Raw genomic sequence first — 24,198 nt, forward strand, 5'->3', positions numbered from 1 at the left:
GGCCGCTCAGCAGACTAAGGACTTGGGCGACTGATAATTCACGAGACAAATAACTCGGGAGACTAACAACTCAGAAAGAAATAGATGATCAAACTTGACTACTAGGAAGCCAACTTGCGATGTGATATATAGCAAATACTTTTTGCTTGATAGGTTTGGACCCAGGAACCCTCAAAGATAAATGCGACATTGTAGTTACGCCATACGTTGAACTGCGGGGTACTTTTGACATTGGATCCATCCAAATATCAAATTGCTATCGGACGGAAAAGTATCGACACGTAATAAGGTTGATTGATATGCATGTGAGAAAATGCATGAAGCAGCTGTGCAGCTGTGAAGAAACTTGGAAATGAGATCCGAGATCTGTATAATCATGCAAACGGGCCACTTAGAATGCAGCACATATAGTTTAAAAGCGGAAAAATGTAAGATCTTAAGATTTTTGTATCGAATCTCAGGGCTGGGCAAAGGGTAGTACTCTAGGGGGATCCGCCGGATGATTATTTTGTTGTATCCCTATAGGCTAGGATAAATATCCAAGGGTGCAGGGTATATCCGCCGGGTATTGTATATGAAATTCATATGAGGTTTAGATTTATATAGAGTTATAACATTTATAACACCAAGATTATTTACAAGATAATCTGAAGTCAGATGATCTAGTAAAATACATATACATATGTGATTATTTTGATTTTCTATTATAATTCAAAAGAATCAGATTTTGAGATGATTATATAGAATGATCATACGATATATACCCGGAGTAAACCCGTACGCCCCAGTTTCATCAGATAATCACCCTGTTATATCTTTTAGGGTAGGGTAATACCCTATAAAGGTCAAATACCCAGTATCAATATTCTTCTCATTTATTATCATGATATAGTACCGATGCCCTCACTGCTGTTGCACGAATGTGCCGCACGCCGACTTCTTCAGCTAAATTCGCTGCTGCAAATATGATTGATCACTCTACTGCCTGGTTATGCCGTGTAATATTGATTTTTGGATAGTTCCTGCACTCGTAAGCCATCATCTTCCAGTTTTTCAAGACGTCATCATAACACTTTATCAGTACAATTTTTTGACAAGCCTCCTCGGACCACTTCCTCCGGTCGTAAATTGCGCTGTGATACCCATGAACGTATACTGGTCTCTGTTCCGGCGTCTATGTCTATTTTTGTGTTTTTCGGTCGTTCTCATCACTGCAACACATCATCAACCCAGATTTTCACAATGGAAACTCAACCAGTATCTGGCACCACTATGTCAGCTCAACGGAGGAATGGCCACCCTTGATTATGAGCATGCCAGCTAGTCCAACGGCTCAATCAAGGCCGACACTTTCTACAAAGTTCCTGATGACACAGCAAATTATTCTGCGGGCACACCCATCAAGGTTGAAAAGGATGACAATGCTTCCTTGTACGCTCTTCCTCCCAGTACCGCATTATCCCGTTTCATATACCAGTCCAAGAAAATCAATGGTGATCTCGTTCCCGTTCAGCCTACATACTATGACCTACGTCCCCACGCAACCAACCAGATGGTTATCAGGTGGTTGCATGGGCACATGGTACCATTGGACTCTCTGCAGAATGCGCACCTTCCCATTTCCACAATCTGTGGGAGCATTTCTTGGCGCCATTCCAGTGGCGCTCCAAGGCTATGTTATTGTAGCTACCGATTACGCAGGTTTGGATGTGGAACTCGATAGTAAATGGAAGCCCATCGTCCATGAATACATGGCCAGCCCTGCGGCAGAAATAATGTTATTTACTCTATTAAAGCTGCGACAAGCATCTCCACAGCTCTCGTAGAACTTTGTGGTGATTGGGTATTCACAAGGAGGCTGTGCGGCATGGCCTACGGCGGAGAGAAATGCGATCTCCCCAATTACTGATTACCTTGGTGCTGTTGCAGTTTCCCCTGTCACTGACATTCTTGGCCATTTGGATCCCATCGCTACCATACCTAGTGCAGCTATGGGCCCAGGCACTGCTGCTGCGTTCCCAGAATTCAAAGTTGTCGACATATTCACAACTGACGAATTACAAACAATGCAAACACTTCTACATATTGAAGAATGTAGCGCAGTTAGAAATAATTTGCTCATTCGGCCAGCTATCGCTGGAAATCTTCTACAACCAAAACTTAGGCCGGAGATCGATCTCCGATTTGAAAAAATGACATTATAAGGTGGAGAGACAGTACAAATTCGAGATCTATTATCCAAAAATATACCCATGGGTCAACTCTGGACAACCTTCTGAGTCATATTTTTGGGCTAGGCAACTTGAAACATAGCCTAATGGTATCTAGCCTTGAGATATAACACTATCACCACATAGAACGCGGTTAGACTCTTGAACCGCATATAAAGATCATTCAAATCAACAGCAAGTTTCCAGGTTCTCTCCCGCTTTCATAGAAAGATCTTGTATGGACCTTTCCTCATTCCCGACTCCATTTTGAAAACCTAATCTTTCCAAGAATATAACGAGGGACAGATCGATCGCGCGAAACCAGTCTCGCTGCGAGCCCAGAACCTCGACTCTTAATATTTCGCTGGTAGATTTCTAATGTCTCCTCTATATCTTCTAAAAAGTGTCGTATTAACTTGTAGTAGGTTTCGAGTATCACAGAAGTCAATGATGCGTAGGACTAATTCGAGTATTTCGTTCGAAAGGCAATGAATATCAAGATGTCTTTTTCTTTCGTCACAAATGCTTTCCCGAAAACGAAATGCCAATAGGAAGAAGAGGTAGACTGAGACCACCCAAATTTATTTTGAGAATTGATGTCATGCCTTTATTTCGTATCGATACCCATGATGGAGAAAAACGATGAGCAAAGCACTATTGATTCCAAACCCCTACATTTTGAGCCTCAAAATTAAAAAAGCTAATAAGAATAGATAATTTTGCTTTCTAGGTACTTCAGCAGCTACAACATCCTCACCGAGATTATCCAGATCTTTCTCATCCGAGTAGGAATCTAAAAGTTCCTCAAAAGAATAGTTATGATCCCATCGCAGAGCACGAACTCTCCTTTGTTAATGGAAACTGTCGAAAGTTTTGAATAACGTTTGAGCATCACGATCAAAAAACATCTTGTCATGGTTTTCTAGGAGTATGATCAAACAGGCTGTATGGAATGGATAGTAGGAGTCTTGGATCTCGTCCAATAAGCTGCGTCAATAAGAGAACAGGTTGAATTCATGTAGAGGTCTAACATTGGTCTTGATCATACACAAATGCAAACGCAACGAAAAAAATTAAAAATCGAAACCCATCATCTATTTATCCTATGCTATACCTAAATAGACACAAAAATTTCCAACATCAACACTCTCAAAATTATCAATATATCCAAAACCCCCGCCCCCCTTAAGTATAAATCGTCTCAGTGATCGCATTAAAGCTCAAACCCTCCTTTGCAAAATCAACCCCATCCATAAACAGCAAGGGCATCTCGACCAACATTCCCCTAACCCTACTCAACTCCTGCTTAACCTCCTCCACACCACCAGGGAATTCTTCTTTCACCACATGTCCGTAAAGATATTTCGCAGGCTCTTTATCTTCTTCCTTTGTATCCTTTGGGCTAGGGGATACGAAATACTGTTCGTAGAATTCATTGTAATCATCCCAGTTTCGTACATTGTCCGCGGGAATCGCATGGAATACTTTCGAGAAGACTTCAGTATTAGTTGCAGCGCGGCCGTTCCAAAGATCGACAAACTCGGGGGAGAATACATCTTGAACTGCAAGATCGAATTCGGAGCCCCAGTCATAATCATTGGGGTCTTTGTTGATGGGCATATAATTTGCATCTGGCCTGGTCCAATCCTGAGGTGCGACCATACCGAGATGTTTTCTGAAAAGTTGTCTGCGGAGTGAAGTAGCGTATCTGGAGGCTTGGAATTCTCGGCCGTTCATATATGAATCGACAGTCTCGTGATCTTCAATCACGATGGCAATTTCAGAGTCATGGCTGCCAAGTTGGGAGCGATCGTTGAGATTGGCGGATCCACAGATTACGACGCGATCATCCGCGATGAGGAGTTTGGTGTGAATGTAGAGTTCTTCACTGACGAAGGCATCGAGTTCCGCCTCCGGAGTGCCGTTCCATGGGATGGAGGTGAGGGATGGTCCATTATCCATGTAGCACGTTGATACTGTGTCGTATTCTTGCGAGCGAGATGCGACTCTTTGATATTCGTCATACTCGTAATTTCTTTGACCTGAACGAGCACCAGTTTCTTCACCGTAACCACCATAGCCAGCACCAACAATGTCATCGTGCTCTTTTCTAGCACTTTCATAACTGACGCCACTTTCTTCCTCAGCTCGAGACATTGTACTGCTATCGTTCAGTCTATCGTAGTTTCTCAAGTTGTAAAATCGGATGTACTCCTTTGGATCGGGTACCCCAGCATTAGCAACTGTTTCCATAATAGAGTTACCACCACGACAGATGGAGTTATATTGATACTCCATGATTGCACGAGTACCCAAGGCATCATCTCCCTTAAGATCGCCAGCAAAAGCAGGTACGGCTGGCATGCAAACGATAACTTTATATTGCTCGCCATTTCGATAAGCACGAATGATTCTCTCTGCAATGGCAGCTCCGATTTTGTTATCGACAGGATGTTGTTTATCGGAACAGGCAGTGATGAAAAATTGATTCTCAATGTAGACAAAATGTTGACTACGAGCAATAATCTCAATGTAGGCATTGGCGATGGAGTGCTATTATAATTAGTAATTTGCATCAATGTATTGTCATGGATGGAATTACCTCGGTGGCTACTCCATTACTCCACTCAGTACAACTTCTTACGAGTTGAATAGAAACACCATTTCGATCGCTTCCGTTATCGGTACTACCCCCAAAGCTGCCGAAGAAGGTTCCTGCACGGTGGATTGTGTCTGAGATTGCACCTTCTGTAGTTGACGTGACATTCGAGCCGTCTTCATTATAGTACCCATCAGGGATTTCATTAGGAGTCAAAGACAATGATGTATATCTAGTATCTTCAGTATTGTATTTTTCCCTGAAAACGAAGTTCCATCTTTGGACAAAATGAGCTCGGAGATCCTCGACTTAGAAGCGTTAGTTAATGTAATTATTGAAGGGTCGCAAATATCTTCAGAAGTATTGATATTTCAGAAGATTCACTTACCAACTGGTCCTGTCAATGACATGGACAAATCCTGCAACGAAAGTTAGTACTTATCTTATAGCGCCACATTTATAATCTAGTAATACATACGGACCAACCCATTCTAGAATACTTTGTACGATCAAGCTTGTTATCTTGCCAGTTTGAAACATCCTGGAAATCATATACTCTCGCATTGTTGAAATCTTGACCGGGGAAGAGAATATTATCCAAGTCACTTGGGTGAGCATCAGAAATTGGGTGCTGATTCACATCCCATCTACCAAAGCACAAATCGAGACCTCCCATAAAGGCGACTTTGCTATCAACGAGACAGAGTTTTTCGTGATGTGCCCAATACAAGATAACATCATTCCGGGCCCCATACAATGCCTTGATGCTATCTTCGGGAAGTTTGGCAAGATCGAAATCTTTCAGGCTGAAATTTTGCAAGTCGGTGAGAATTTCTGATTCAACGTGAATGCCACTTGGAATATGGTCAGGATGACGAAACACTGAGATATTGGGATGGACCTCCAAAGCCTTCTTGGTGTGCTCAGAGCATACTGAGATTATGATTAGTCCAGGTGATATGTGGCCAGAAATGAGGATTAAACATACATGTCAACACCTTGGTAACCTCCTTGTAAATGATAATGTTAACTTTCACACCTCTCTCAGCGGCAGCCAAAAGCATGCGGTCAAGTCTATATTCTTCATTTGCCGACGGCGGTCTTCTCAAATAAAGTTCGGGCGTGAGCCACCAGTCCAAAATCCAGATACTCTCTTGGGCCTCTTCCAAGGCAACAGAGATCGCCCACATGTATGCACACCCATCGATGTGCCATTTAATGTCATGACCAGACCTTGGTGGGGCGAAACTGCCAAATCTGTTCTTATTTCCATGTATGTGAAGTGCATGGCATGCCTCTCCGATATGAGTGTGACTATGTTTCTCGCCGTCTGAGAGACCTACAATCTTGGAGAACTCCCTCTCGACTTCATGTACGAGACCGCCGATGGCAGATTCAGCAGCGTGTAAAAAATGAGACATATTGAGCAATATTTATGACCTGAATGATGGTTTGAAGGAAGCTTTCAGGATGAGCTTGGTCAGTTATATAGATACGAAAGTGTACTCGTACCTATAGTGGGGTTTCGTGGGCTGGTGGAGTGATTCTGGTGGGGTAGGTCAACAGCTTCGACCTATGAAGTTGGTGAATGTTCACCGTCGATACGGGCGGCAATGCTGGCAGTGAATTTGATTGTAACAGGTCTCTGTCAATGTTCATCAAATTGTGGGTTTTGGTTACTTATTAAGTTTCTATGTGTCTGTCAGTCAAGGAAAGAGATCTATGGGGTATGTTTGATATCGCCATCGGTACTCACTGTGTTTCACGTATAGCTTTTGGCTGATACGAGAGGCTGCTGTGTGGACCCTGCAGCTCGAATATGTGCATTGCCGTGCCATTTGTTGGCATAACCATGCTGTAGGGTTCAAGAAGCTTTTGGTATATTCGTATGATTGGTTCAGGCGGAACATTTTCTCCAGATGAGCTATATTTTTATTCGTAGTTGATGCATGACATGACAGCTCAGCTGCAAATCCAGTGAAGCCTGGATGGATCCGGACATGTACTCTGTGTGTGGAATAACAGCAAGGTGGAATAACAGCAATACTGCGTTTGCATGAAAAACCAACGCCGGATTTCTAGCATTGTACAAAACTCCGAATGAAGGACACTCCTTACTTTGATTTGGCTTCCATGTATTCCGGAGATGCTGTCTATGCAGATTTCCCATTAAAAATCGAGAGTACTTGAGTGGTGAGGAGGAAAGTAAGAATGGCAACGAGATAACAATGGCTCCCAGCAGCGGCGGCGACATTTCAAAGTGTCTGAAGCCTTTGTACCTGGAAGTACATAAACTCCGTTTTTGAACAACAGTAGTAGTAATTTGGTGGCACGGCAATTAAAAGGGTCCCTAAAGGAGCTCCGTAAAGTCGAAGCCATCACATTGCAAACTCCCGGTGACAGTACTAGTCATCGTGATTTGTCTCCTGTCACGTACAAAGATATCGAATAGGTGTGCTTGCATTGATGCGGCGCTCTTAGATTCTTATATCTCCCTAGTCATAAAATTCATTCGTCAATTGATAAAACATGGCGGAGGGAGGTTTGGTTAAATCTTGTTATTTATACAAGACCTTAATATTCTCGTGCAGGCAAGTCGGTGGTCAATTGAAAAGTTAGGATGGAAGGAAAGCCTAAACTGGGATCGCTTATAGGCATGTACCTGCCTATATCGGAGAATATGGTAGCGCCAGAATGACAACTATCAATATATTTCGTTACATTCGAGTGCAATAAGATCAACATTCTCAAAATATGGAGATATCATCGAAACAACATTGAAATAGACACATTCTTTACAGCAACTAACACGTCAACCATACCATCAAATTGAACAGTCAAATCCATTCATTCTGCATGAAGCACCAAACTCCGTGACATTAAGTCTTTCCATTTTCTTCACGACCAATCATCATATGATTGGTAATGAGCTGCTTTATTTTACTCATTTTTCGAGAGCAAGAAGAGTATACTTGTTCAATTACATTTATTCCTATACTCAGCCTATCGCCACAGACTTCAACCTCACCAGCCTCAAAGTCGATATGTCTTCTTAATCGCATCAGCAGCTCGCTCGGCCATCGCATACACCGTAGCCTGCAAATGCGCAGCCTGTATCATGGGGAATGTACCTGCATCAACAACTCTCAAATTCCTAACTCCATAAACCTTAAAATTAGAGTCCACCACTCCTCCAAGTTGCCTCTTCATCATCGATGTAGTACCACTTGGATGATATGTCGAACTAATAGTCGAACGAATCCATGTCTCAAAGTCCGACTCGCTTTGCACGGCTGGACCAGGAATGATATCAACTGGTGATAGTGGTGCAAATGTTGGAGTGTTTATTATTTTACGTGCATACTTGGCTGCAGCACTCAGCAGGAGGAGATCTGTTTGATGAGATAGGAATCCCGGGTTTGCTGATGGTGGAGTAAAAGGATCCGTGGAAGTTATTGCTACTGTACCACGAGAGAAAGGATGTTGAAGAATTGCATATACTGACCCATCAAGAAATATGAATTCCATGATTGGAACATTATTTGATGGGAGGTCTCGAGTGAGAATTCTGTATTGGGCCTCATATCCCGACAAGACAGACCGGTCAACACCGGGTGATAAATATGACGCCGGAGTGATGGATGAAGCGGAAGACACGATTTGTGAAGTTGTGTTGGTGAAAGAAGGAGTTCCAAGAAAGGCAAATGCGTTCACCTCTGCAGTGGAATAAGGACCTGTACTACTTGGTTAAGGCCGGTCTCGAATACTCTAATACGTTTTACCTACCTGTTTTATTGAATCTGTACAGGGCGAGCATTTCAGCATTGTAAGTCGAATTACTAGTCAGATTGTTCGAGCTGAGAGCAATGTTCACTAATAAGCCAATCAGTCGATGTTTTCCAAAGATTTGGGCATATCAACGCACAGTTATTAACGGACGCAAGCAATGGGTGATCTTGAAAGTTTGCACCAACCCCTGGCAAGTTTACCACAGTATTTATGCCGAGCTTTTTAAGCAAAGAGGGCTCTCCAATTCCAGATAATTGAAGCAGCTGAGGCGAATGTATAGCACCAGCTGCGAGAATAACCTCCTTATTCGCTAATACAGTCGACTTCGTAGAGTTAGAACTAGTGGCATACTATGTTCAAAGTCAGAAAATTGTTAAAAGGGTTCATCGGTAAACACTTACCTCGACACCAATAATCGGAACTTTTCCATTGCTTGAATGAGTGATCAATTTCGTTGCCTGATGTCTAGTCAAAAGGTGTAAATTTGTGCGGTTACTTGCACTGTTCCAATAAGCAGTTCTAGAGTTCGATCGCGTCTTGGTATCTGGATCAAGTGACTGTGGGTTCCACAAAGCACCATTTGCATCCCCATTCAGAGAATCAAATACTTTGCGGATCCCGAGGAATTTCATGGCTGCAAAGAAGTATTCTAGTAATGAGTTAACAGGTATAACTTTCGTCAAATTCCTTGGAAAAGACTCACTATTGGACGGCCAATAAAAGGTTGGATAGCTTGAATGAACCTATACAAAGATCAGACAATGTCACAACGATTGGTAAATGGTTTACTACATAACCGTTGTATCCATGTGCTGCAGGATCAGTTTGTATATCCCATTCCTCTGCAATTTCCGGCGCGGGTGGTGTGAAATTAGTTGACTATTTAACAATAAATAAGTCCATTTACTTTCCAAATTACATAGAAAAAAAGACCTCACCTTTTTAAAATACGGAAAGAGATCATCCCAACCGACTCCCCCAACTTCCAACCAACGATCATAATCCACTTTCCCAGCAATATCAAAAACCATCTTATTCAAACAAGATCCTCCACCCACTACCTTACCCAACGGTATAGCAATTTCCCGATCATCCGCGGCTTGTTGCGCAGAATAAGTTAAATTCCAATCATACTTCGTCCCTATAGCACCATTACTAATTCCTGCAAGAAGCGGCACATATATAAAGTCTTCCCCTTGATCACTTTAAAATTCACACATACTCGTCAGAAATGTAGATAATAAAAATTTTCCACGTGCATATTACTCACAGTTCACCCGCTTCGATAATGAGAACGCTCGTTGCTGTATATATATATATATGATTAGTTTTTCTGTTCAAAGCTTCAAATCAAATAATTCAGTGTTTCTGACCTGGATTTTCAGACAATCTATTTCCTACAACGAGGCCGCTTGTGCCTCCGCCTATGATTATGAAGTCATAGCTAGCTAGTAGTGCGGTGTCACGACCAATTAGCTTTCCACCGAGTGGTGCTGCGTGGGAAATGATAGATAGGGCGGATAATAATAATATTGAGGAAATTGAGAATAAAGACATTATGGAAGAGTGTGTACACAACAAGAGTATCATACTTCAGTGGTATCTAAAGGGTATATACCCGACTTAAATATTGTAGCGCAAGCGGATTTCTTCACTTGAGGTTACATTGCCAAGTCAAGCCTACATGCAGCCCTCTTTTCCTCAACTTCAATCCGGTCACAGTAAAGTCAGAATAGCGAATTTTATTGGCAGACAAAATTTCTCAAAAGATTATTTGAGACAAGAACAAACTAATTACTCGGCAAAACGCAGAACACTAAAACTTCCCGGAATAGATCGAGAGGATATACACCAATACGCCTATGCAGGCAATCCCCCGCTTTGCCACGAAGACACGGAACGGGACGGCCCATATAGTCAAATAGATCTGCACTGCAGAAAAAGCCTCAATTTAAGGATCAATAAATGCCATAATGTGATTACCAGACTGGGAGATACGCATGAGCCCATTCCGGCAACATTACAAATCCTGCAACTTCACCAGAACCTTTTTTCCTCTAATGCCATTTTTAGTCAGAAGATCAACGCCAAAGCTCACCCCCGCAAAACCTGTTGCTACTATTTCCCCTTCATTTGGCTCTAGTAATTCTTTCCAGAGGAGACTTTCGAGTCTCGGGATTAGCTTTTCTACAGCGTGGTTTAGGGCGTCTCCTGCTGGTTCTCCGTAATTGCCAATCAGAGCGAGGTTGACCTGGTAGATGCTGATTTCCTTTTGTTCTTCGATTGGATCCCTATTTTCGGTTATTAGCTCATTATCAAATTGCTGATTACGACAGGTTATTCTCATACCAGTTATTTGTAGTTGAGAAAGTTTTCTTTTGTGTTTTAGCCGTTGACTTGGTATTCAAAGCTGCTAGGGCTACGACAGAACTGGCAGCTGAAGCATCGAATATGCCTGCGAAATCTCCTGATGTAATAGACTCGATCTCAGGTAGCTGATTTTCGATGGGTTGTTTATAGTCAAAGGTCGCATCTGCTCCGGCAGATTTGGCAACCTAGAGAGATATGTTAGTTGCTACTCCCAGTTCGTTGGAACGAAGAATAACTGTGAGGAACTCACATCAACACTAGAGTCTGAGCACGAAGCGAGGACTTGGTATCCAGATAATTTTGCAAGCTAGATTGTATCAATATCATTTTCTCCAGACGTCATTGTAGAAAAGCTAACCTTGATACCGTATTGCCCAACATTCGATGCACCTCCTAGCACAATAAACCATTCTGGTTGATTTTCTCGGGAGGCAGGATACATGATATCGTTTCCCTGATCCAGAGATATTGCAGCTGTCTATGAGATACGCAATCAGTATTCATCATCCACAACCTAACACAACAACTATCAATTAAAAAGAGATCTACTCACCAATAGCCCCGCTCCAATCGTGGCAGCTTCTTCGAGCGAAACATTCTCCGGCCTTTTAAACGCCAATTTCTCATCCATTAAATGCTATATTTTCAAACAATCAATTAGCCTCTTGCATCCAGCACCCATCATCTCACCGTACAACATCAGATCCGAAGACAACATAAAAACTGGCATACAAATTCCTGAAAAGTACCACAGCCCACGACTCCAGGCCTCGTACATCCAAAAACGGCATCTCCGACTCTAAATTTCGAGACTTCTGAACCCGTCTCCACAACAACACCAGAAGCATCACAACCAAGAACCATAGGATAGCTCGGAATTAGGAGACCAGTTGTGCGCATAAGGTTGTCCCTTTATTATTGTTTAGTCGATGGGATGCAATTGATCTTAATTGGGAAGCAGGCAGAGTTTAGAAAGTTAGAAGAGGTGAGGGAGAACTTACAAAGGATTAATACCCGTAATCAGTGATTTGACTAAGATCTGATGTTTGCCCGGAACGGGTTTCTCGAGATCATCGACGACTTGCCAGGGAGCATTGGCGCTGGCGATTATTACTCCTTTCATTTTATAATTTATCTTAGATTATGTAGGTATTCTAAATAGATTTGTTAACAAGTTCGGAGAATTGGGAATAATCAAAGAACCTGAAGAATTATCGCAAATATCGAGTTTAATTTAATAGTAAAATCGTGTGTGTAAAGAACTTCCAACAACAAAAAGTCGTTGAATTGTTGAAGATAATGGTTCGATATAAAAATGGGCAGGTAAAAAGTTAATTTTGGTGTTTACCCCTCCTTTGTTGCATTTACCCCTCATTTCAAAGCTTCCACCAACGAGGTCGGGATATTTTGTTATTTACGCGACGGGTATTTTTGCGGCCAATGGCGTGTTGAGGTTTCAGACTTGGAGGAATCATTTGATGAAGTTTTATGCGTTACATTTAGGAGATATGGAAGTTGTTGGGTTGTCTGGTGCTGGTGCTGGTGCTCGGATACTTATTACTACTTTGGGATACTAGGTAACTTGTAGGTGGAAATATGAGGATATTAGGAGTACGTAAAGTAATATGTTTAGGATCGTATCTTCGAGGCATGATGGACTTGTGCTATTGCTAGGGTTTAAATTGGACTAGACTCAGCTGTCACGCATCACTCGGGAAATTCGACAGTGTCCTAGGAGATCAATTGCGCGTCTATAGTAGCGTACGTATTCAACACAATACACTTTTGCAACTCTTACCTCTAAGTTCTCCAGTTTTCGGGCTTTTTTCCATTTTGTCCTCTTCAATTACGGATTCTTTCCTCCGTGGTGTGAAACACGTCTCCTAATTGAGACCAGCACGTCGTCGCCCTAGAAAACGCCAGTGACAAATATACGACCAAACTGTGAAGGTGGGGGGGATATTACGCGCTTAATACATCGCTTAAGTCTAGAATAAAATATGTTAGTCTTTCCGCAATACGCAATGTAACCTCTTTTCAAGTAAAATCGAGATTAAATGAGCCGGAGATATATTAGGCGAGCAGATGCTAAACCAGACAGCATAAAAAGTAAAAATTTCGACTTATGACTATTAGCTCCATGAGAATTGAGGTAAATGCAGGATAAAATGAAAGACATGTTTAATTCGGATGAATAGCTGACTGATATTTGGACAGGTGCAAGTAGACTCTTTAGCTAATAGCATGAGGAAAGAATGAGTGGGAGGTAAAAGTGGCATTGTAGTGAATCAGAAGTGTAGATGTTTGTTCAACGAACGAGGAATTGGGGACGCTGAAGGTATTGATATAAGTCTATGTTACTATGTAAAAGTATAAGAACAATCACAAAAGCAATATCAGATCAACATCTCATCCGACAACATGAAAGAATTTCCCTTTTCAAAATAAACAAAGCTTCAGGTACTCAATAGCCAAGCTACTGTAGACATGAACCCAAGAAAACGAAACCAACATCCAACACTATTTCCACACCTAACCTCAAGCTTACAACACAAGAAACTCGCCTAACAAAATATACCAAAAGAGAAAAATAAACAAAACACAATAGAATAAACATTAGACGAAAGAACCCAGACAACAAATAAATAAATAGACACCATCTAGCTTTCACAGACGCGCAAATTGCTCGCTATCCTATTTTGCCAAGCCTAGTAGTGAGCGCCAGAACAGCACCATTTCCAAGCCCCGTTCTGAGGGGTGTTCACTAATTCCATTCCTCTCGCTTGATGAGAACTATATAAACACTGGTACCTCCGCAATTAAGCGCTGCGCAATATTCGATATCAGAAAAGGTGAAGCTGGGAACAAATTGTCTGTTCGACGTGAAAGTGTACATTAACTCAATGCCTGAGGAGTATAACTCAGAAAAGTGAACTATGAAGTGATGAAGCTAGTTGAAGACTTCAGCATGTAGCTATTATGCCGCATGGCAACTTGAAGATACGGATCTTGTAGATGTAAGGGATTTAAAACCCGTATTGCATAAAGCAGAAGGCATTGTCCCTCGATAAGGGTGTCTTATTGCATTTCTATACACAATTAACAACTTTGTAATATATCAACAGTGTATCTGAAAGTTTACAACTTCATTATGTAGTCCGATTAGAACCTCCATTATGTTCATCTTTGATTTCATTTGTTCGTTTCGCTCACCCATTAACAAATGTCTTTTGATTCCAAGCCAAGTCTTCCCCTGATTTTACTTCTCGGCTACTTCATCTCATGATAACCGAGCATCTTTCTCCCCTAGTGGCGTTCTATAGCCATCATTCTTTTTATTTCCATCCCCATCTCCATACATCCAAAATTGCAAACCCAAGAACAAATCGCAACACATCTGGAACATGCCACAAAGTTTGAAGGCCCAGGGTATAGCACTCGTAGCGGTAAAAAACCAGAACATCTTCATTATATCACCAGCAATCCAGCTGGCCATGACAGAAAAGCGAAAACCTTTGCACGATCGGGATTTGTAGTTGGCGATGATTTGTGGAATTGGAAGTGTTGCTTCTACTCCAAGTCCAATATAGCCGATTGCGTCGGAGTAGACGGAATAGAACCATGGGGCTGGAGAGAGGATCAATTCGCATGCGGTGAGGGCTATGAACAAGTAAAGGAGGAACTGCCAATAACTGCGATTTTTTTGTTAGTCTTTCAAAGATCTTTGTAGGAATAAATGAAGCAAGTGCATACGGTTTTGGGGAACGCCATTGCCAGAAGTTATATGGTCTTGACCCTCCAAAATCTCCATCCCTATGCCCAGCAAATGGCATAGCAGCATCTCCTCCTTTTGACGACGGCGACGGTCGATGATCGAGGGCAACTTTCAATAGCATAGTCTGCATCGTAATCATAATGAATGACTGTATCAACAAGGAGGTATCGAATTGGGCCCCCGGATAGTAGAAAACTCTACAATAAAGAAGATTAGTATCGAGTTTCCCAACGTTCATTGCAATATGACACACCTCAAAAACGACGCAACAAGCATAATCAAAGGAATATCTAGAGAAAACCCTGCGCTGGATTTACTCCGATGTATCGAGTACGTCTGATCCGCATATGAAGTTATGGGAGATATTATGATAAACATAGGGGCTATGTAGCCGGTAATGAATGAAATGAGGCCCATCTTGAAGGAATTGGTTTTGGCTTCAAGCCAGGACTGACAAATATAAGTAGATTCTATAATACAAATTCCATAGAAGCCGAAAAGATATTTAAAAATAACAATTGGAAAGAAGTGAGTTAAATGTTCAGAGTAATTCGTTTCTATATTTATTTCTAGATAATAGATCCGAAGATTGATAACATAATAACGCTAATTCTTACATCGGCATTTATTTTATCCGTAATCCGTTGTTCGTCCTACGCAGTTTCCAATTGACTTTTTGATAAGATAAGGAATAAGGTCATCCCCTCTATCGGTTGCGATGGTGACAATGTCAACAAGAGGGGAAATTGTTTCATGCCACCACTGCTACTTCATATGATAATATTTTCGTCAAATTACTTCCCTTCATAAAACTGCGCCCCATGATAATATTACCTAATGTATAGTCTATTTAATTCACCTCAAAAGCGCAAAGGCGCATCACCTTCTAAAGTTGGTCTCAATGGACTCTTTTCCGATGAAAATTGGAAATGTAAATACCCCAAAACAACATTTCCATTTATCTGTTAGGCTGACACATAGGGGAAGGCAACTGCAATCCAAGATTACCAGCTGTAAAGTTTCAAGTTAAGAAAGAAGGGCCAAATAAAGGTCGATGGTTCTACACATGTCAAGAACCAAAGGAGACAGCATGCGGATTCTTTCTATGGGATGATAAAGCCAAGAGCAGAGAGATGGGCGCGGTGTTAAACAATACAAGAACAGAACCTCATGCTCCCGACGCACGCGAACCGGTGACTCCATCGAAAGATAAAAGGACTTTAGAAGTGCATGCTGTAGCTAGCAATAAATGGCTTGAAGATCTTGGAAAGAAGGAAGATGATGAATTTGGCGCATGGCCCTTAACTCGAGAGGATGAGGAGAAAGTGGTTAGGACGGTCGAGAGAACAGACCCTGGAAGTTTCCCAGAGACTCCAAGGAAGGAGATAGATAGCAGGACTGCGACACCAGGAAGCAAAAGAAAACGAGCTGAAGAAGAGGGTAATGACGCTGGTGTGTATCCTACGCCTTCAACAAAAGGTCCGCGAGATGAAGATATTTTTGGCACTCCATCTACAAGCCGTAAAAGATTAAATGGTCGCCCATGGGATGGCAATGAACGATCTGCTCTCTTTAGTCCGTTGGAGACACCTTCTCCCATGCGATTTAAAAACATTACAATGGATGCACCTCCAAAATTCATGGCATCTCCTTTCAAGAGCAGTACAGGGGATCCGCAACAAAGTTACGACATGACCGAGGAGATTATGGATCTCCTAAAAGATCAACATATCGACGAGGAAGTCAACGTCAAATTACGCCAAATGCTAACCAGGCATGCGCTTAAAATATCCGGTATTGTGAAGGGTAGGGATATCACCCGAGTGGCTCTAAAAAGTAAAGATACGAAAATCGCAGAGCTTCAACAGCGAATCACGGCTCTGGAACATAAACATGATATGGATCAAGCGGTGATCAAGCGGCTCAGGGATCAAAATGCTGGATAGGAGGCACTTGATTGGGTGTAAAGTATTCCAAGGAGATGCGAATAAATCAATATTCCTCGTCCCCTAGTAGACATTTTCTCATGTCAAATAATCAGTACTATACTCCAAGTCTTCATATCAATCTCGTCCAAGTATCCTTCGATCTCACAAGACCCTAGGAGCAATCGAGCAGCGTCATAAACAGGTAGGCAGGTAGCCTACTTGAAATTTACATCTCACGGATTCTAGAGACATGATCTATTTCGTCGATAGATTTACATAGCCGCTACCTGGTTGCCTATTATAGCCTCAGACAATACTAGTGATCTTAGTCCCTCACTTATCCCTCTCGACGCTTAAGAGATAGTCGAACACTTGTGGCTTAATTCTGAGTCCTTGTAGAGATTTGTGGAGCACTGGCTGGAAAGAAGGATAAACGAGGAGTTTGTCTAGTCAGGGTGTGGCGAGAAGAGCAATGCGGAAGTATTCGGCACTGCTTTGGAAATGCTTCAGTTTCAGATGACTCAAATCATTTTCAAGATTTCGATTTGCCGTGTTACAAGACTTGCGCGTGCATATTACCATAGTTGGTTCAAACATATAAGAAAAAGGATCGTATCTTAAGAAACGAAAATATTTCTTGATATTCGCGTGATAACCATCTATCTCACATCTACCCCTATAACTCCATCAAAACTAATGCATGCAATGATATCTTTCCCAATTCTAGCCATTTTCATCCGTAAATCCCATTCAAATCGCTACAATCAACCAACCCATCTTCTAGCACTCTTAAACATCCTCACCCAGGGTCCGAATTCTCCCCATTCCTCTACGCTCTCCCTTGGCACATAACTGCCCACATCTGCCATGATCGTTCTTTCGGGATGTGGCATCATAGCCAATACTCTTCCATCCAAACTTCTAACCGCCGCGATACCTTCGGGACTACCATTTGGATTGTATGGGTATCTCATGGTTGGCTTATCAAAGTTGTCGGTATATCTGATTGGGATGAGATTATCGGCATTCAAAGCTCCCAGGTCGGCATCGTTCTTGAAAGAAGCTCGGCCTTCACCGTGCGAGACAACGATAGGCAAGGAACTTCCATTCATACCGTGGAGGAATACTGATGGCTTCTTGGCATTGTCTTGGATCTTGACCATGCTAACTCTGCCTTCGAATTGTTGAGATTGGTTATCAACGAAAACTGGCCAATGAGAAGTGCCAGGGATAAGTTCGGATATGCGACTAAGCATTTGACAACCATTGCAAACACCCAATGCAAAGGTATCTGGGCGTTTGAAGAAGTTCTCAAACTCTGGTCGAGCCTTTTGTTCATGCATAAGAATAGAATTTGCCCAACCACGACCAGCACCAAGGACATCACCATAAGAGAAACCACCACAGGCAGCAATTCCAACGAAGTTAGCTAGAGAATAATGCCCGGAGATAATGTCAGTCATGTGCACATCGATAGGATCAAATCCTGCAGCCTTAAAAGCGAATGCCATTTCAGCGTGACCATTAACTCCTTGTTCACGGAGGATAGCCACGCGAGGCGCCTTTGCGAAGGCAGATGTGATTGAAGCTGTCAATGGAAGAATATTCTCCTTAGGTTCGTAGGTAAGGTCATAATGAAGACCAGGGTCACGGTCATCTTCAATGTTCTCAAATTCGACGTCAGCACAATCAACGTTGTCTCTAAGGCGTTGCATCTGGTAGGATGTTTTGGTCCACTGTTGTTGGAGCTCAGATCTGGGCATATGTAAGATTGGCTTCTGTCCGTATCGAATGGCGAGCTGCTGTTTTGATGCAGCTGGCACCCGACCAATCTTTCTGATGAGCCCTGGAGGAGGACCACAGGTAGCAAAACACCTCATGAAGTTAACCTCGTCCGATTTTCGGACTTGGAAAATTGCACCAAGTTCTTCGTTGAATAAGGCTTCGATCACATGAGTTGGGGATGAACTTTTTGAAACTCCATCAAGCATGATCTCAGCGCCACAACGCCCGGCAAACATCATTTCGGCGATCGTAGTTAATAAACCACCATCTGAGATATCATGATAAGCCAATACAACACCTGACTCGTGTAATTGTTGTAAAGCATCGAAGTAGTCGACAATGAGATCGGTGTCCCTGACATCTGGTGCTTCATCTCCAACCTGGCCGAAAGATTGAGCGAGTGCTGAGCCTCCCAAGGCTTTATGACCTTGGGCAAGGTCAACATACATTAATGTTGTTTCTCCGACATCTTCCAATCTTCGGAGTGCAGGTGTCCATGTGTTACGAACATTCGCGACTGGTGCAAAGGCTGAGATAACAACAGTCATAGGAGCTGTGACAGTTTTGGAGTCTCCGGTCTTCTGGTCCTTCCACGACGCTTTCATTGATGTCGAGTCTTTGCCGACGGGAATACTGACTCCTAGCTTAGGGCAGAGATCCATTCCAATTGCTTGGACTGCCTCATACAAAGCTGCACCCTCACCAGGCTGGTTCACTGCGGCCATCCAATTCGCGGATAAACGGATGCGAGGTAAGTTACCTAGAAGATGTGCTGCTCCAATATTCATCAAACTCTCAGCAACTGCCATTCTAGCCGACGCTGCAGCCGAAATTAAAGCCAAGGTAGGCTTTTCACCCATAGCCATAGCTTCACCAGTCTTCAATTTGCCACCAATGTTAAGAGCAGTAGCTGTGACAGCTACGTCTGCGACAGGTGTTTGCCATGGTCCAACCATTTGGTCACGAACCGTCAATCCTCCTACTGAACGATCTCCGATAGTAATGAGGAAGGATTTGGAACCAACCGACGGTAGAGAAAAGACGCGCTCGATGGCCATTCTTAAGAGATCATGATCAGGAATATGTGGATAAGCTTCCTTAAGAGACTTCTCCGCGTTGAATGGAAGAAGTTGCGGCTTCCTGGACTGAACAATTCTGTCCAACTTCCTATCCTTAGGAAACAAGGTAGACATGGGAAGATCGATGGGCGTAGTGTGCTGGGAAGAATCCCGATCAGTCACCACAAGTCTGGCAACTCCATCTTGATCTTTAGGAACAACAGTTCCGACATTGGAGAAGCCACATCGTTCACGTTCTGTAGATAATTAATATTGACTTGACCTTTTCTTGAGACAAAACTTACTAGCAATGCTGGTGAATCTAGCAAGGTCTTCCTTATTGACAATCAAGACGTAACGTTCTTGAGCTTCGCAACACCAGATTTGTAGAGGACTCATACTTCTATCCGCACTTTCAACATTTCTAAGCTCGAATTTACCACCATAACCGGCATCCTTAACGAGTTCAGGTAAAGCATTGGATAATCCACCAGCCCCAACATCATGAATGAACGCAATAGGATTCTCGTCTTTCAGGGCTCTGCAGTGATCGATCACCATCTGGGCTCTCCGTTCCATTTCTGGGTTTCCCCGCTGAACACTATCAAAGTCAAGCTCGACAGAGCTTTCCCCGGCAGATGTGTTACTTGAAGCTGCGCCTCCACCAAGACCAATCAGCATTGCTGGGCCTCCAAGAACAATTACATGAGCTTCAGGCTTCACATCATTGCCATTCTTCAGAGCGTGTCCGGGTCTGACGGTACCGAGCCCACCAGCGATCATGATAGGTTTATGATAACCCCTGCACTCGTCTGTTGATGCATCTGCATCTGTGAGGAGAGTGCGGAAGGATCCAGCGAGACACGGCCTACCAAATTCGTTGTTGAATCTGGCACTACCAATTGGTGCTTCTAACATGATGTCCAAACTACTGGCATAATGTGCTGGCTTGCCAACATCCATTTCCCAGGGTTGCTTGTGTCCTGGAATCAAAAGGTCCGAGACCCAAAATCCACAGAGACCAGCTTTTGGAGCAGACCCTCTACCAACAGCACCTTCATCTCTAATCTCCCCACCAGAACCGGTTGCTGCTCCTGGAAAGGGTGAAATTGCCGTAGGATGGTTATGAGTCTCGACCTTCGCTAAAATATGCACAACTTCGGGGGTTTGCTTCCAGCTACCAGTAGAGTATTCTGGAGCCCAGTGACTTGCCATCTCTCCTTGTAACACGGCAGCATTATCGCTATATGCTGATACGGTAAAATCGGGGTTCTTTTTATGAGTGTTTCGGATCATTTCGAATAAACTCCTATCCATACCCATGCCGTCGATCGTCCAGTTCGCATTAAACTGTTTGTGTCTACAATGCTCCGAATTGACCTGTGCAAACATAAACAACTCAACATCGGTAGGGGATCTTCCATGTTGAGTGTATTTCTCCACAAGGTACTCCATCTCGGGGATGTCTAGAGCTAGACCACGCTTCACATTATAGGCTTTTAAAACTTCAATTGGTGTTGAACCGTCTACCCAAAGATCAACAACTTCCAAGGGAATTGGCTCCCCCTCTTCGAAGATTTTATGAACATCTGGTTCTTCTGCACTAAAGTTCTCGGTCATGCGGTCGTAGAGGATATCCTTGAATGGCAAATCGTCCGCCTGAGTATATGAAGTCAGTGATTGTCTTTGAGAATTAATATGATTTAATTTCCAACAAAATTTAACTTCCAGGAATATGAACTGAAATGAGACTGATTATGCTCACCTCTGCCTCAGATGGTTCGGCGAATTGTACCAAAATAGCACGACCTCTTTCGATTCTTTGAACTTGGGATTCGAGACCGCATACATGTGCGATATTTGTGGCCTTGGAACTCCATGGTGAAAGATTTCGCGGAGTAACGTCTGAAAAATAAAGGAGTTTAATTAATATTGTCGATATTTAGGAAGGAACGAGTGGCCATGACTGTTGAACAAGGCGCAGATGACGCAAAAAGTCATACTCGAAAAGAAACACTCCTTTCAAACTCTCAACTGAGATTCAACAATCAAATGGTTTCAATTTCTGAGACGAGTTTTGACAATCAAGAGATCTTGAAGGCTCGATTTGTAAAGAATGTTTTGATATGCGATTTTATGACAAAGAAACAACTTACAATATATTTTACTCCTCAACCCAGCCTCCAATACCGTCTCTGAACCTGGAAGAAGTTGTTTAAGTTTGGCTTCAGTTTCGGGATCAGAATGTCGCAGATGAGTGTAATGAATCCAAACACCCTTAAGCTCGACCTTCACAGCATGAAGGTCATTGATTCTAGCAGCAAGCTTCACAGCCTCCGCTGCTGTGAAGCAAGAGTCTCCAGAAGATTTGAGGTATTCCATGTCCAAGGGGTTGGTTGGAGTGAGAAAAAATTGATCCCCGCTGAAGAGATTTCTGGAGACAAGATCTTATCGTTATCGTGGAGGGGTTACCTGGGGTTATATAAAAAATAGGTGCCTTGAATACTAGGCATAATTCTCCCAAGTGCCATGCTGAAACCTTTCCGGAGGCATTTGACATTCTTCTCCCAATCAAGTCTACCCCTCAATCAGAATTAGTCTTCTTTCTGTTAGCTTTACCGGCACTTGATTTCCAACACACGGGCTGGTTTGTACGTCAATAGTGTAATAGTTTTTTTCTCTCCGTATAAAACGCATTGTAGAAAGCCTAGGGGAAAAGGAGTCTTGACTCTTCATATCAAGTGGAATTAGAGACGAAATATCGAATCTCACTATCTTTGAACGATAGTCTGATTATATGTATTAGTAGATCAGAAAGAACTGCCGGTGTCATCTTCAACATTCGTTCCCGGAGATACCGACGAGGCCGTATGCGTAGTATCATTTATCAAAGTTATTTTTATAGAAAAATAAAGTCTCAAGGGACTGACTATATTACTTGTAGCTGCAATTCCTAAAATCTAATATCATGCAGTTTGATTTATAGACTTCCTGTATTATAAATTCATTCCTGCTATCTATCCAACCTAAAAAGGATCAAATATATATCCAGATGTTATTATATCTTCCATTCTATCCTTTAACTCTGTTGTAACCTTATCAGCACGTGAGCCACAAGAAAGTTCACTCGATCCAAAATACAACAATAACTCCACCATACCCACACAATCCTCCACATCAAAACTCCCTTCGTCCTTCGCTAAATAACTTACATCAAAACAAAAAGTGCAAAAAACAAAAATACAAAAAGATATTTCTCTCAGGCGTGAGTCGAACACGCGACATCCAGATTACAATGAACAATTACAGTCTGACGTCATAAACCAACTAGACGACCGAGAGTATGTTCGAGTGAACTCGAACCGGTCAGGTTACCACTGAACCATAAACAGTTTAGCGATTGTTGGGAGATTATGCACTGTATAGGAATATATAACCATTGCATAGCACAAAACCGATTCTCCAACCATATCATATCTTTGAAAATTCATCGCGTTTTGTTCTCTGATATATTTGATTTTTAAAATCAACAATGCTTTTATATTAGTCAAGTGGCATGAAGAAAATATAGTATCTCTGTATTCGGTAGTTTCGATCCATAACTCACTCAGGAAGCCTCACTATGTGTTTAGCAAAAGGTAAATTGTTGTATACTCCATCTTTTTGTCGGAAGTTCTGCTAACAATCCCAAGTTTCTTGTTTCTCATAAATTTAAAAGGCCAGTAATCTGCAAGTGTAGGTAGCTCACAATCACCAGATGAGGGAAATCTAGATAGCATCTCTCCCTCATGCCTCGTATTTTCATCAGTTTCTTAAAAATCCTATTTCTTTTCCAAATTACTGTAAGCGCGAAGTCATGCTGCACACGTTTTAAATCGCTTCTTGAGTTAATTACTATAACACTCACTAGCATTTCTTAGTATTACAACAATACATTTCAAAGAGCTCGTAGAAGCTCAACTTCCAAATTCGTTGCTGCAATCCATCCAAACTCCCCTATGCTAGTTGCTATTACTATTTTACTCAATACGAACTCTGAGAACATAAGACTTTATTTGGACTATGTCTCCCAATCATATTTGTTCAAGGACAAATATAACGACATCCAACCGCCCAATTTCCAAGAAGTAGACACATCAGACAGATCATCCCATCACGATTTACGAGATCCATACATCAAGTATCCTAAAGGTAATAGTCAGGAATATCTAAAGTAGGAAGAACTTAGAATCCAGATCACAAGATCGTGTTCTCCAGAGGGAAGATTTTCTATGAATAGCATTTTGAAGGATCCAAAAATCTTATACATGCCCTCCCATTTCCTCCCACTCCTCCAACTTCTATCCTCTTCAATAATAACATAACTAAATATATCAATTAAAATTCCCAGCCTTATTCTCTAATATATTCAAATTCAAATTCAAATTCAACACAAATAATATATCAATTCCCCCTCCCTCCTTCCACTCCCCCTCCCTCTTCCCTCTCCCTCTCCCTCTCTCTCCCCCACCCCAACCCAACAATAACCCATCAAACAAATCAAAACAATAATTATCCAATCAAATCTAATAATCTAATATCCAATAGCTCACCAACAAAGTATATTGAATACATACAATTATACAATTATCTAGTTAATGAATTATTTATCTTGAAAGATCAAGGATGAAGGATGGAGGATTAA

At 42.2% G+C, this 24,198-nt stretch overlaps 10 protein-coding genes and 1 non-coding gene across 11 annotated transcripts; 4 read left to right on the plus strand and 7 right to left on the minus strand.

The window, feature by feature from the left end:
* Nucleotides 1-1,523: 1,523 nt before the first annotated feature.
* On the plus strand, nucleotides 1,524-3,007 carry SS1G_01808 (hypothetical protein; the record flags this gene model as incomplete). Its single annotated transcript, XM_001597562.1, has 4 exons — nucleotides 1,524-1,722; nucleotides 1,930-2,102; nucleotides 2,636-2,664; nucleotides 2,941-3,007. The coding sequence occupies 4 exons, from the start codon at nucleotides 1,524-1,526 to the stop codon at nucleotides 3,005-3,007; spliced, it is 468 nt and encodes a 155-aa protein (XP_001597612.1).
* Nucleotides 3,008-3,395: 388 nt separating this feature from the next.
* Nucleotides 3,396-6,230, minus strand: SS1G_01809 (hypothetical protein; the record flags this gene model as incomplete). Its single annotated transcript, XM_001597563.1, has 5 exons — nucleotides 3,396-4,763; nucleotides 4,813-5,117; nucleotides 5,198-5,228; nucleotides 5,288-5,742; nucleotides 5,798-6,230. The coding sequence occupies 5 exons, from the start codon at nucleotides 6,228-6,230 to the stop codon at nucleotides 3,396-3,398; spliced, it is 2,592 nt and encodes an 863-aa protein (XP_001597613.1).
* Nucleotides 6,231-6,457: 227 nt separating this feature from the next.
* SS1G_01810 (predicted protein) lies at nucleotides 6,458-7,063 on the minus strand (the record flags this gene model as incomplete). The annotated part of the gene is made up of 3 exons (XM_001597564.1): nucleotides 6,458-6,500; nucleotides 6,566-6,733; nucleotides 6,816-7,063. The coding sequence occupies 3 exons, from the start codon at nucleotides 7,061-7,063 to the stop codon at nucleotides 6,458-6,460; spliced, it is 459 nt and encodes a 152-aa protein (XP_001597614.1).
* Nucleotides 7,064-7,688: 625 nt separating this feature from the next.
* SS1G_01811 (hypothetical protein) lies at nucleotides 7,689-10,155 on the minus strand (the record flags this gene model as incomplete). The annotated part of the gene is made up of 8 exons (XM_001597565.1): nucleotides 7,689-7,860; nucleotides 7,898-8,177; nucleotides 8,596-8,682; nucleotides 8,735-8,948; nucleotides 9,000-9,247; nucleotides 9,593-9,801; nucleotides 9,869-9,902; nucleotides 9,972-10,155. 8 exons carry the CDS (start codon nucleotides 10,153-10,155, stop codon nucleotides 7,689-7,691), a joined length of 1,428 nt encoding a protein of 475 aa, XP_001597615.1.
* A 463-nt stretch (nucleotides 10,156-10,618) lies between these two features.
* Nucleotides 10,619-12,091, minus strand: SS1G_01812 (hypothetical protein; the record flags this gene model as incomplete). The annotated part of the gene is made up of 7 exons (XM_001597566.1): nucleotides 10,619-10,889; nucleotides 10,948-11,153; nucleotides 11,219-11,275; nucleotides 11,327-11,446; nucleotides 11,522-11,605; nucleotides 11,701-11,878; nucleotides 11,970-12,091. The coding sequence occupies 7 exons, from the start codon at nucleotides 12,089-12,091 to the stop codon at nucleotides 10,619-10,621; spliced, it is 1,038 nt and encodes a 345-aa protein (XP_001597616.1).
* Nucleotides 12,092-12,564: 473 nt separating this feature from the next.
* SS1G_01813 (predicted protein) lies at nucleotides 12,565-12,916 on the plus strand (the record flags this gene model as incomplete). The annotated part of the gene is made up of 3 exons (XM_001597567.1): nucleotides 12,565-12,579; nucleotides 12,643-12,729; nucleotides 12,866-12,916. The coding sequence occupies 3 exons, from the start codon at nucleotides 12,565-12,567 to the stop codon at nucleotides 12,914-12,916; spliced, it is 153 nt and encodes a 50-aa protein (XP_001597617.1).
* A 1,332-nt stretch (nucleotides 12,917-14,248) lies between these two features.
* Nucleotides 14,249-14,882, minus strand: SS1G_01814 (hypothetical protein; the record flags this gene model as incomplete). The annotated part of the gene is made up of 2 exons (XM_001597568.1): nucleotides 14,249-14,660; nucleotides 14,722-14,882. 2 exons carry the CDS (start codon nucleotides 14,880-14,882, stop codon nucleotides 14,249-14,251), a joined length of 573 nt encoding a protein of 190 aa, XP_001597618.1.
* A 698-nt stretch (nucleotides 14,883-15,580) lies between these two features.
* Nucleotides 15,581-16,689, plus strand: SS1G_01815 (hypothetical protein; the record flags this gene model as incomplete). The annotated part of the gene is made up of 2 exons (XM_001597569.1): nucleotides 15,581-15,674; nucleotides 15,725-16,689. The coding sequence occupies 2 exons, from the start codon at nucleotides 15,581-15,583 to the stop codon at nucleotides 16,687-16,689; spliced, it is 1,059 nt and encodes a 352-aa protein (XP_001597619.1).
* Nucleotides 16,690-17,435: 746 nt separating this feature from the next.
* Nucleotides 17,436-21,896, minus strand: SS1G_01816 (hypothetical protein; the record flags this gene model as incomplete). The annotated part of the gene is made up of 4 exons (XM_001597570.1): nucleotides 17,436-19,771; nucleotides 19,820-21,173; nucleotides 21,280-21,419; nucleotides 21,671-21,896. 4 exons carry the CDS (start codon nucleotides 21,894-21,896, stop codon nucleotides 17,436-17,438), a joined length of 4,056 nt encoding a protein of 1,351 aa, XP_001597620.1.
* Nucleotides 21,897-22,769: 873 nt separating this feature from the next.
* SS1G_14588 lies at nucleotides 22,770-22,856 on the minus strand. Its single transcript has one exon. It is a non-coding gene; the product is annotated as a tRNA-Tyr (tRNA).
* A 446-nt stretch (nucleotides 22,857-23,302) lies between these two features.
* SS1G_01817 (predicted protein) lies at nucleotides 23,303-23,731 on the plus strand (the record flags this gene model as incomplete). Its single annotated transcript, XM_001597571.1, has 2 exons — nucleotides 23,303-23,356; nucleotides 23,435-23,731. The coding sequence occupies 2 exons, from the start codon at nucleotides 23,303-23,305 to the stop codon at nucleotides 23,729-23,731; spliced, it is 351 nt and encodes a 116-aa protein (XP_001597621.1).
* Nucleotides 23,732-24,198: the final 467 nt, after the last annotated feature.

Source organism: Sclerotinia sclerotiorum, genomic scaffold (genome assembly GCF_000146945.2).
Source record: "Sclerotinia sclerotiorum 1980 UF-70 scaffold_2 genomic scaffold, whole genome shotgun sequence".
NCBI classification, from domain to species: Eukaryota; Fungi; Ascomycota; class Leotiomycetes; order Helotiales; family Sclerotiniaceae; genus Sclerotinia; species Sclerotinia sclerotiorum.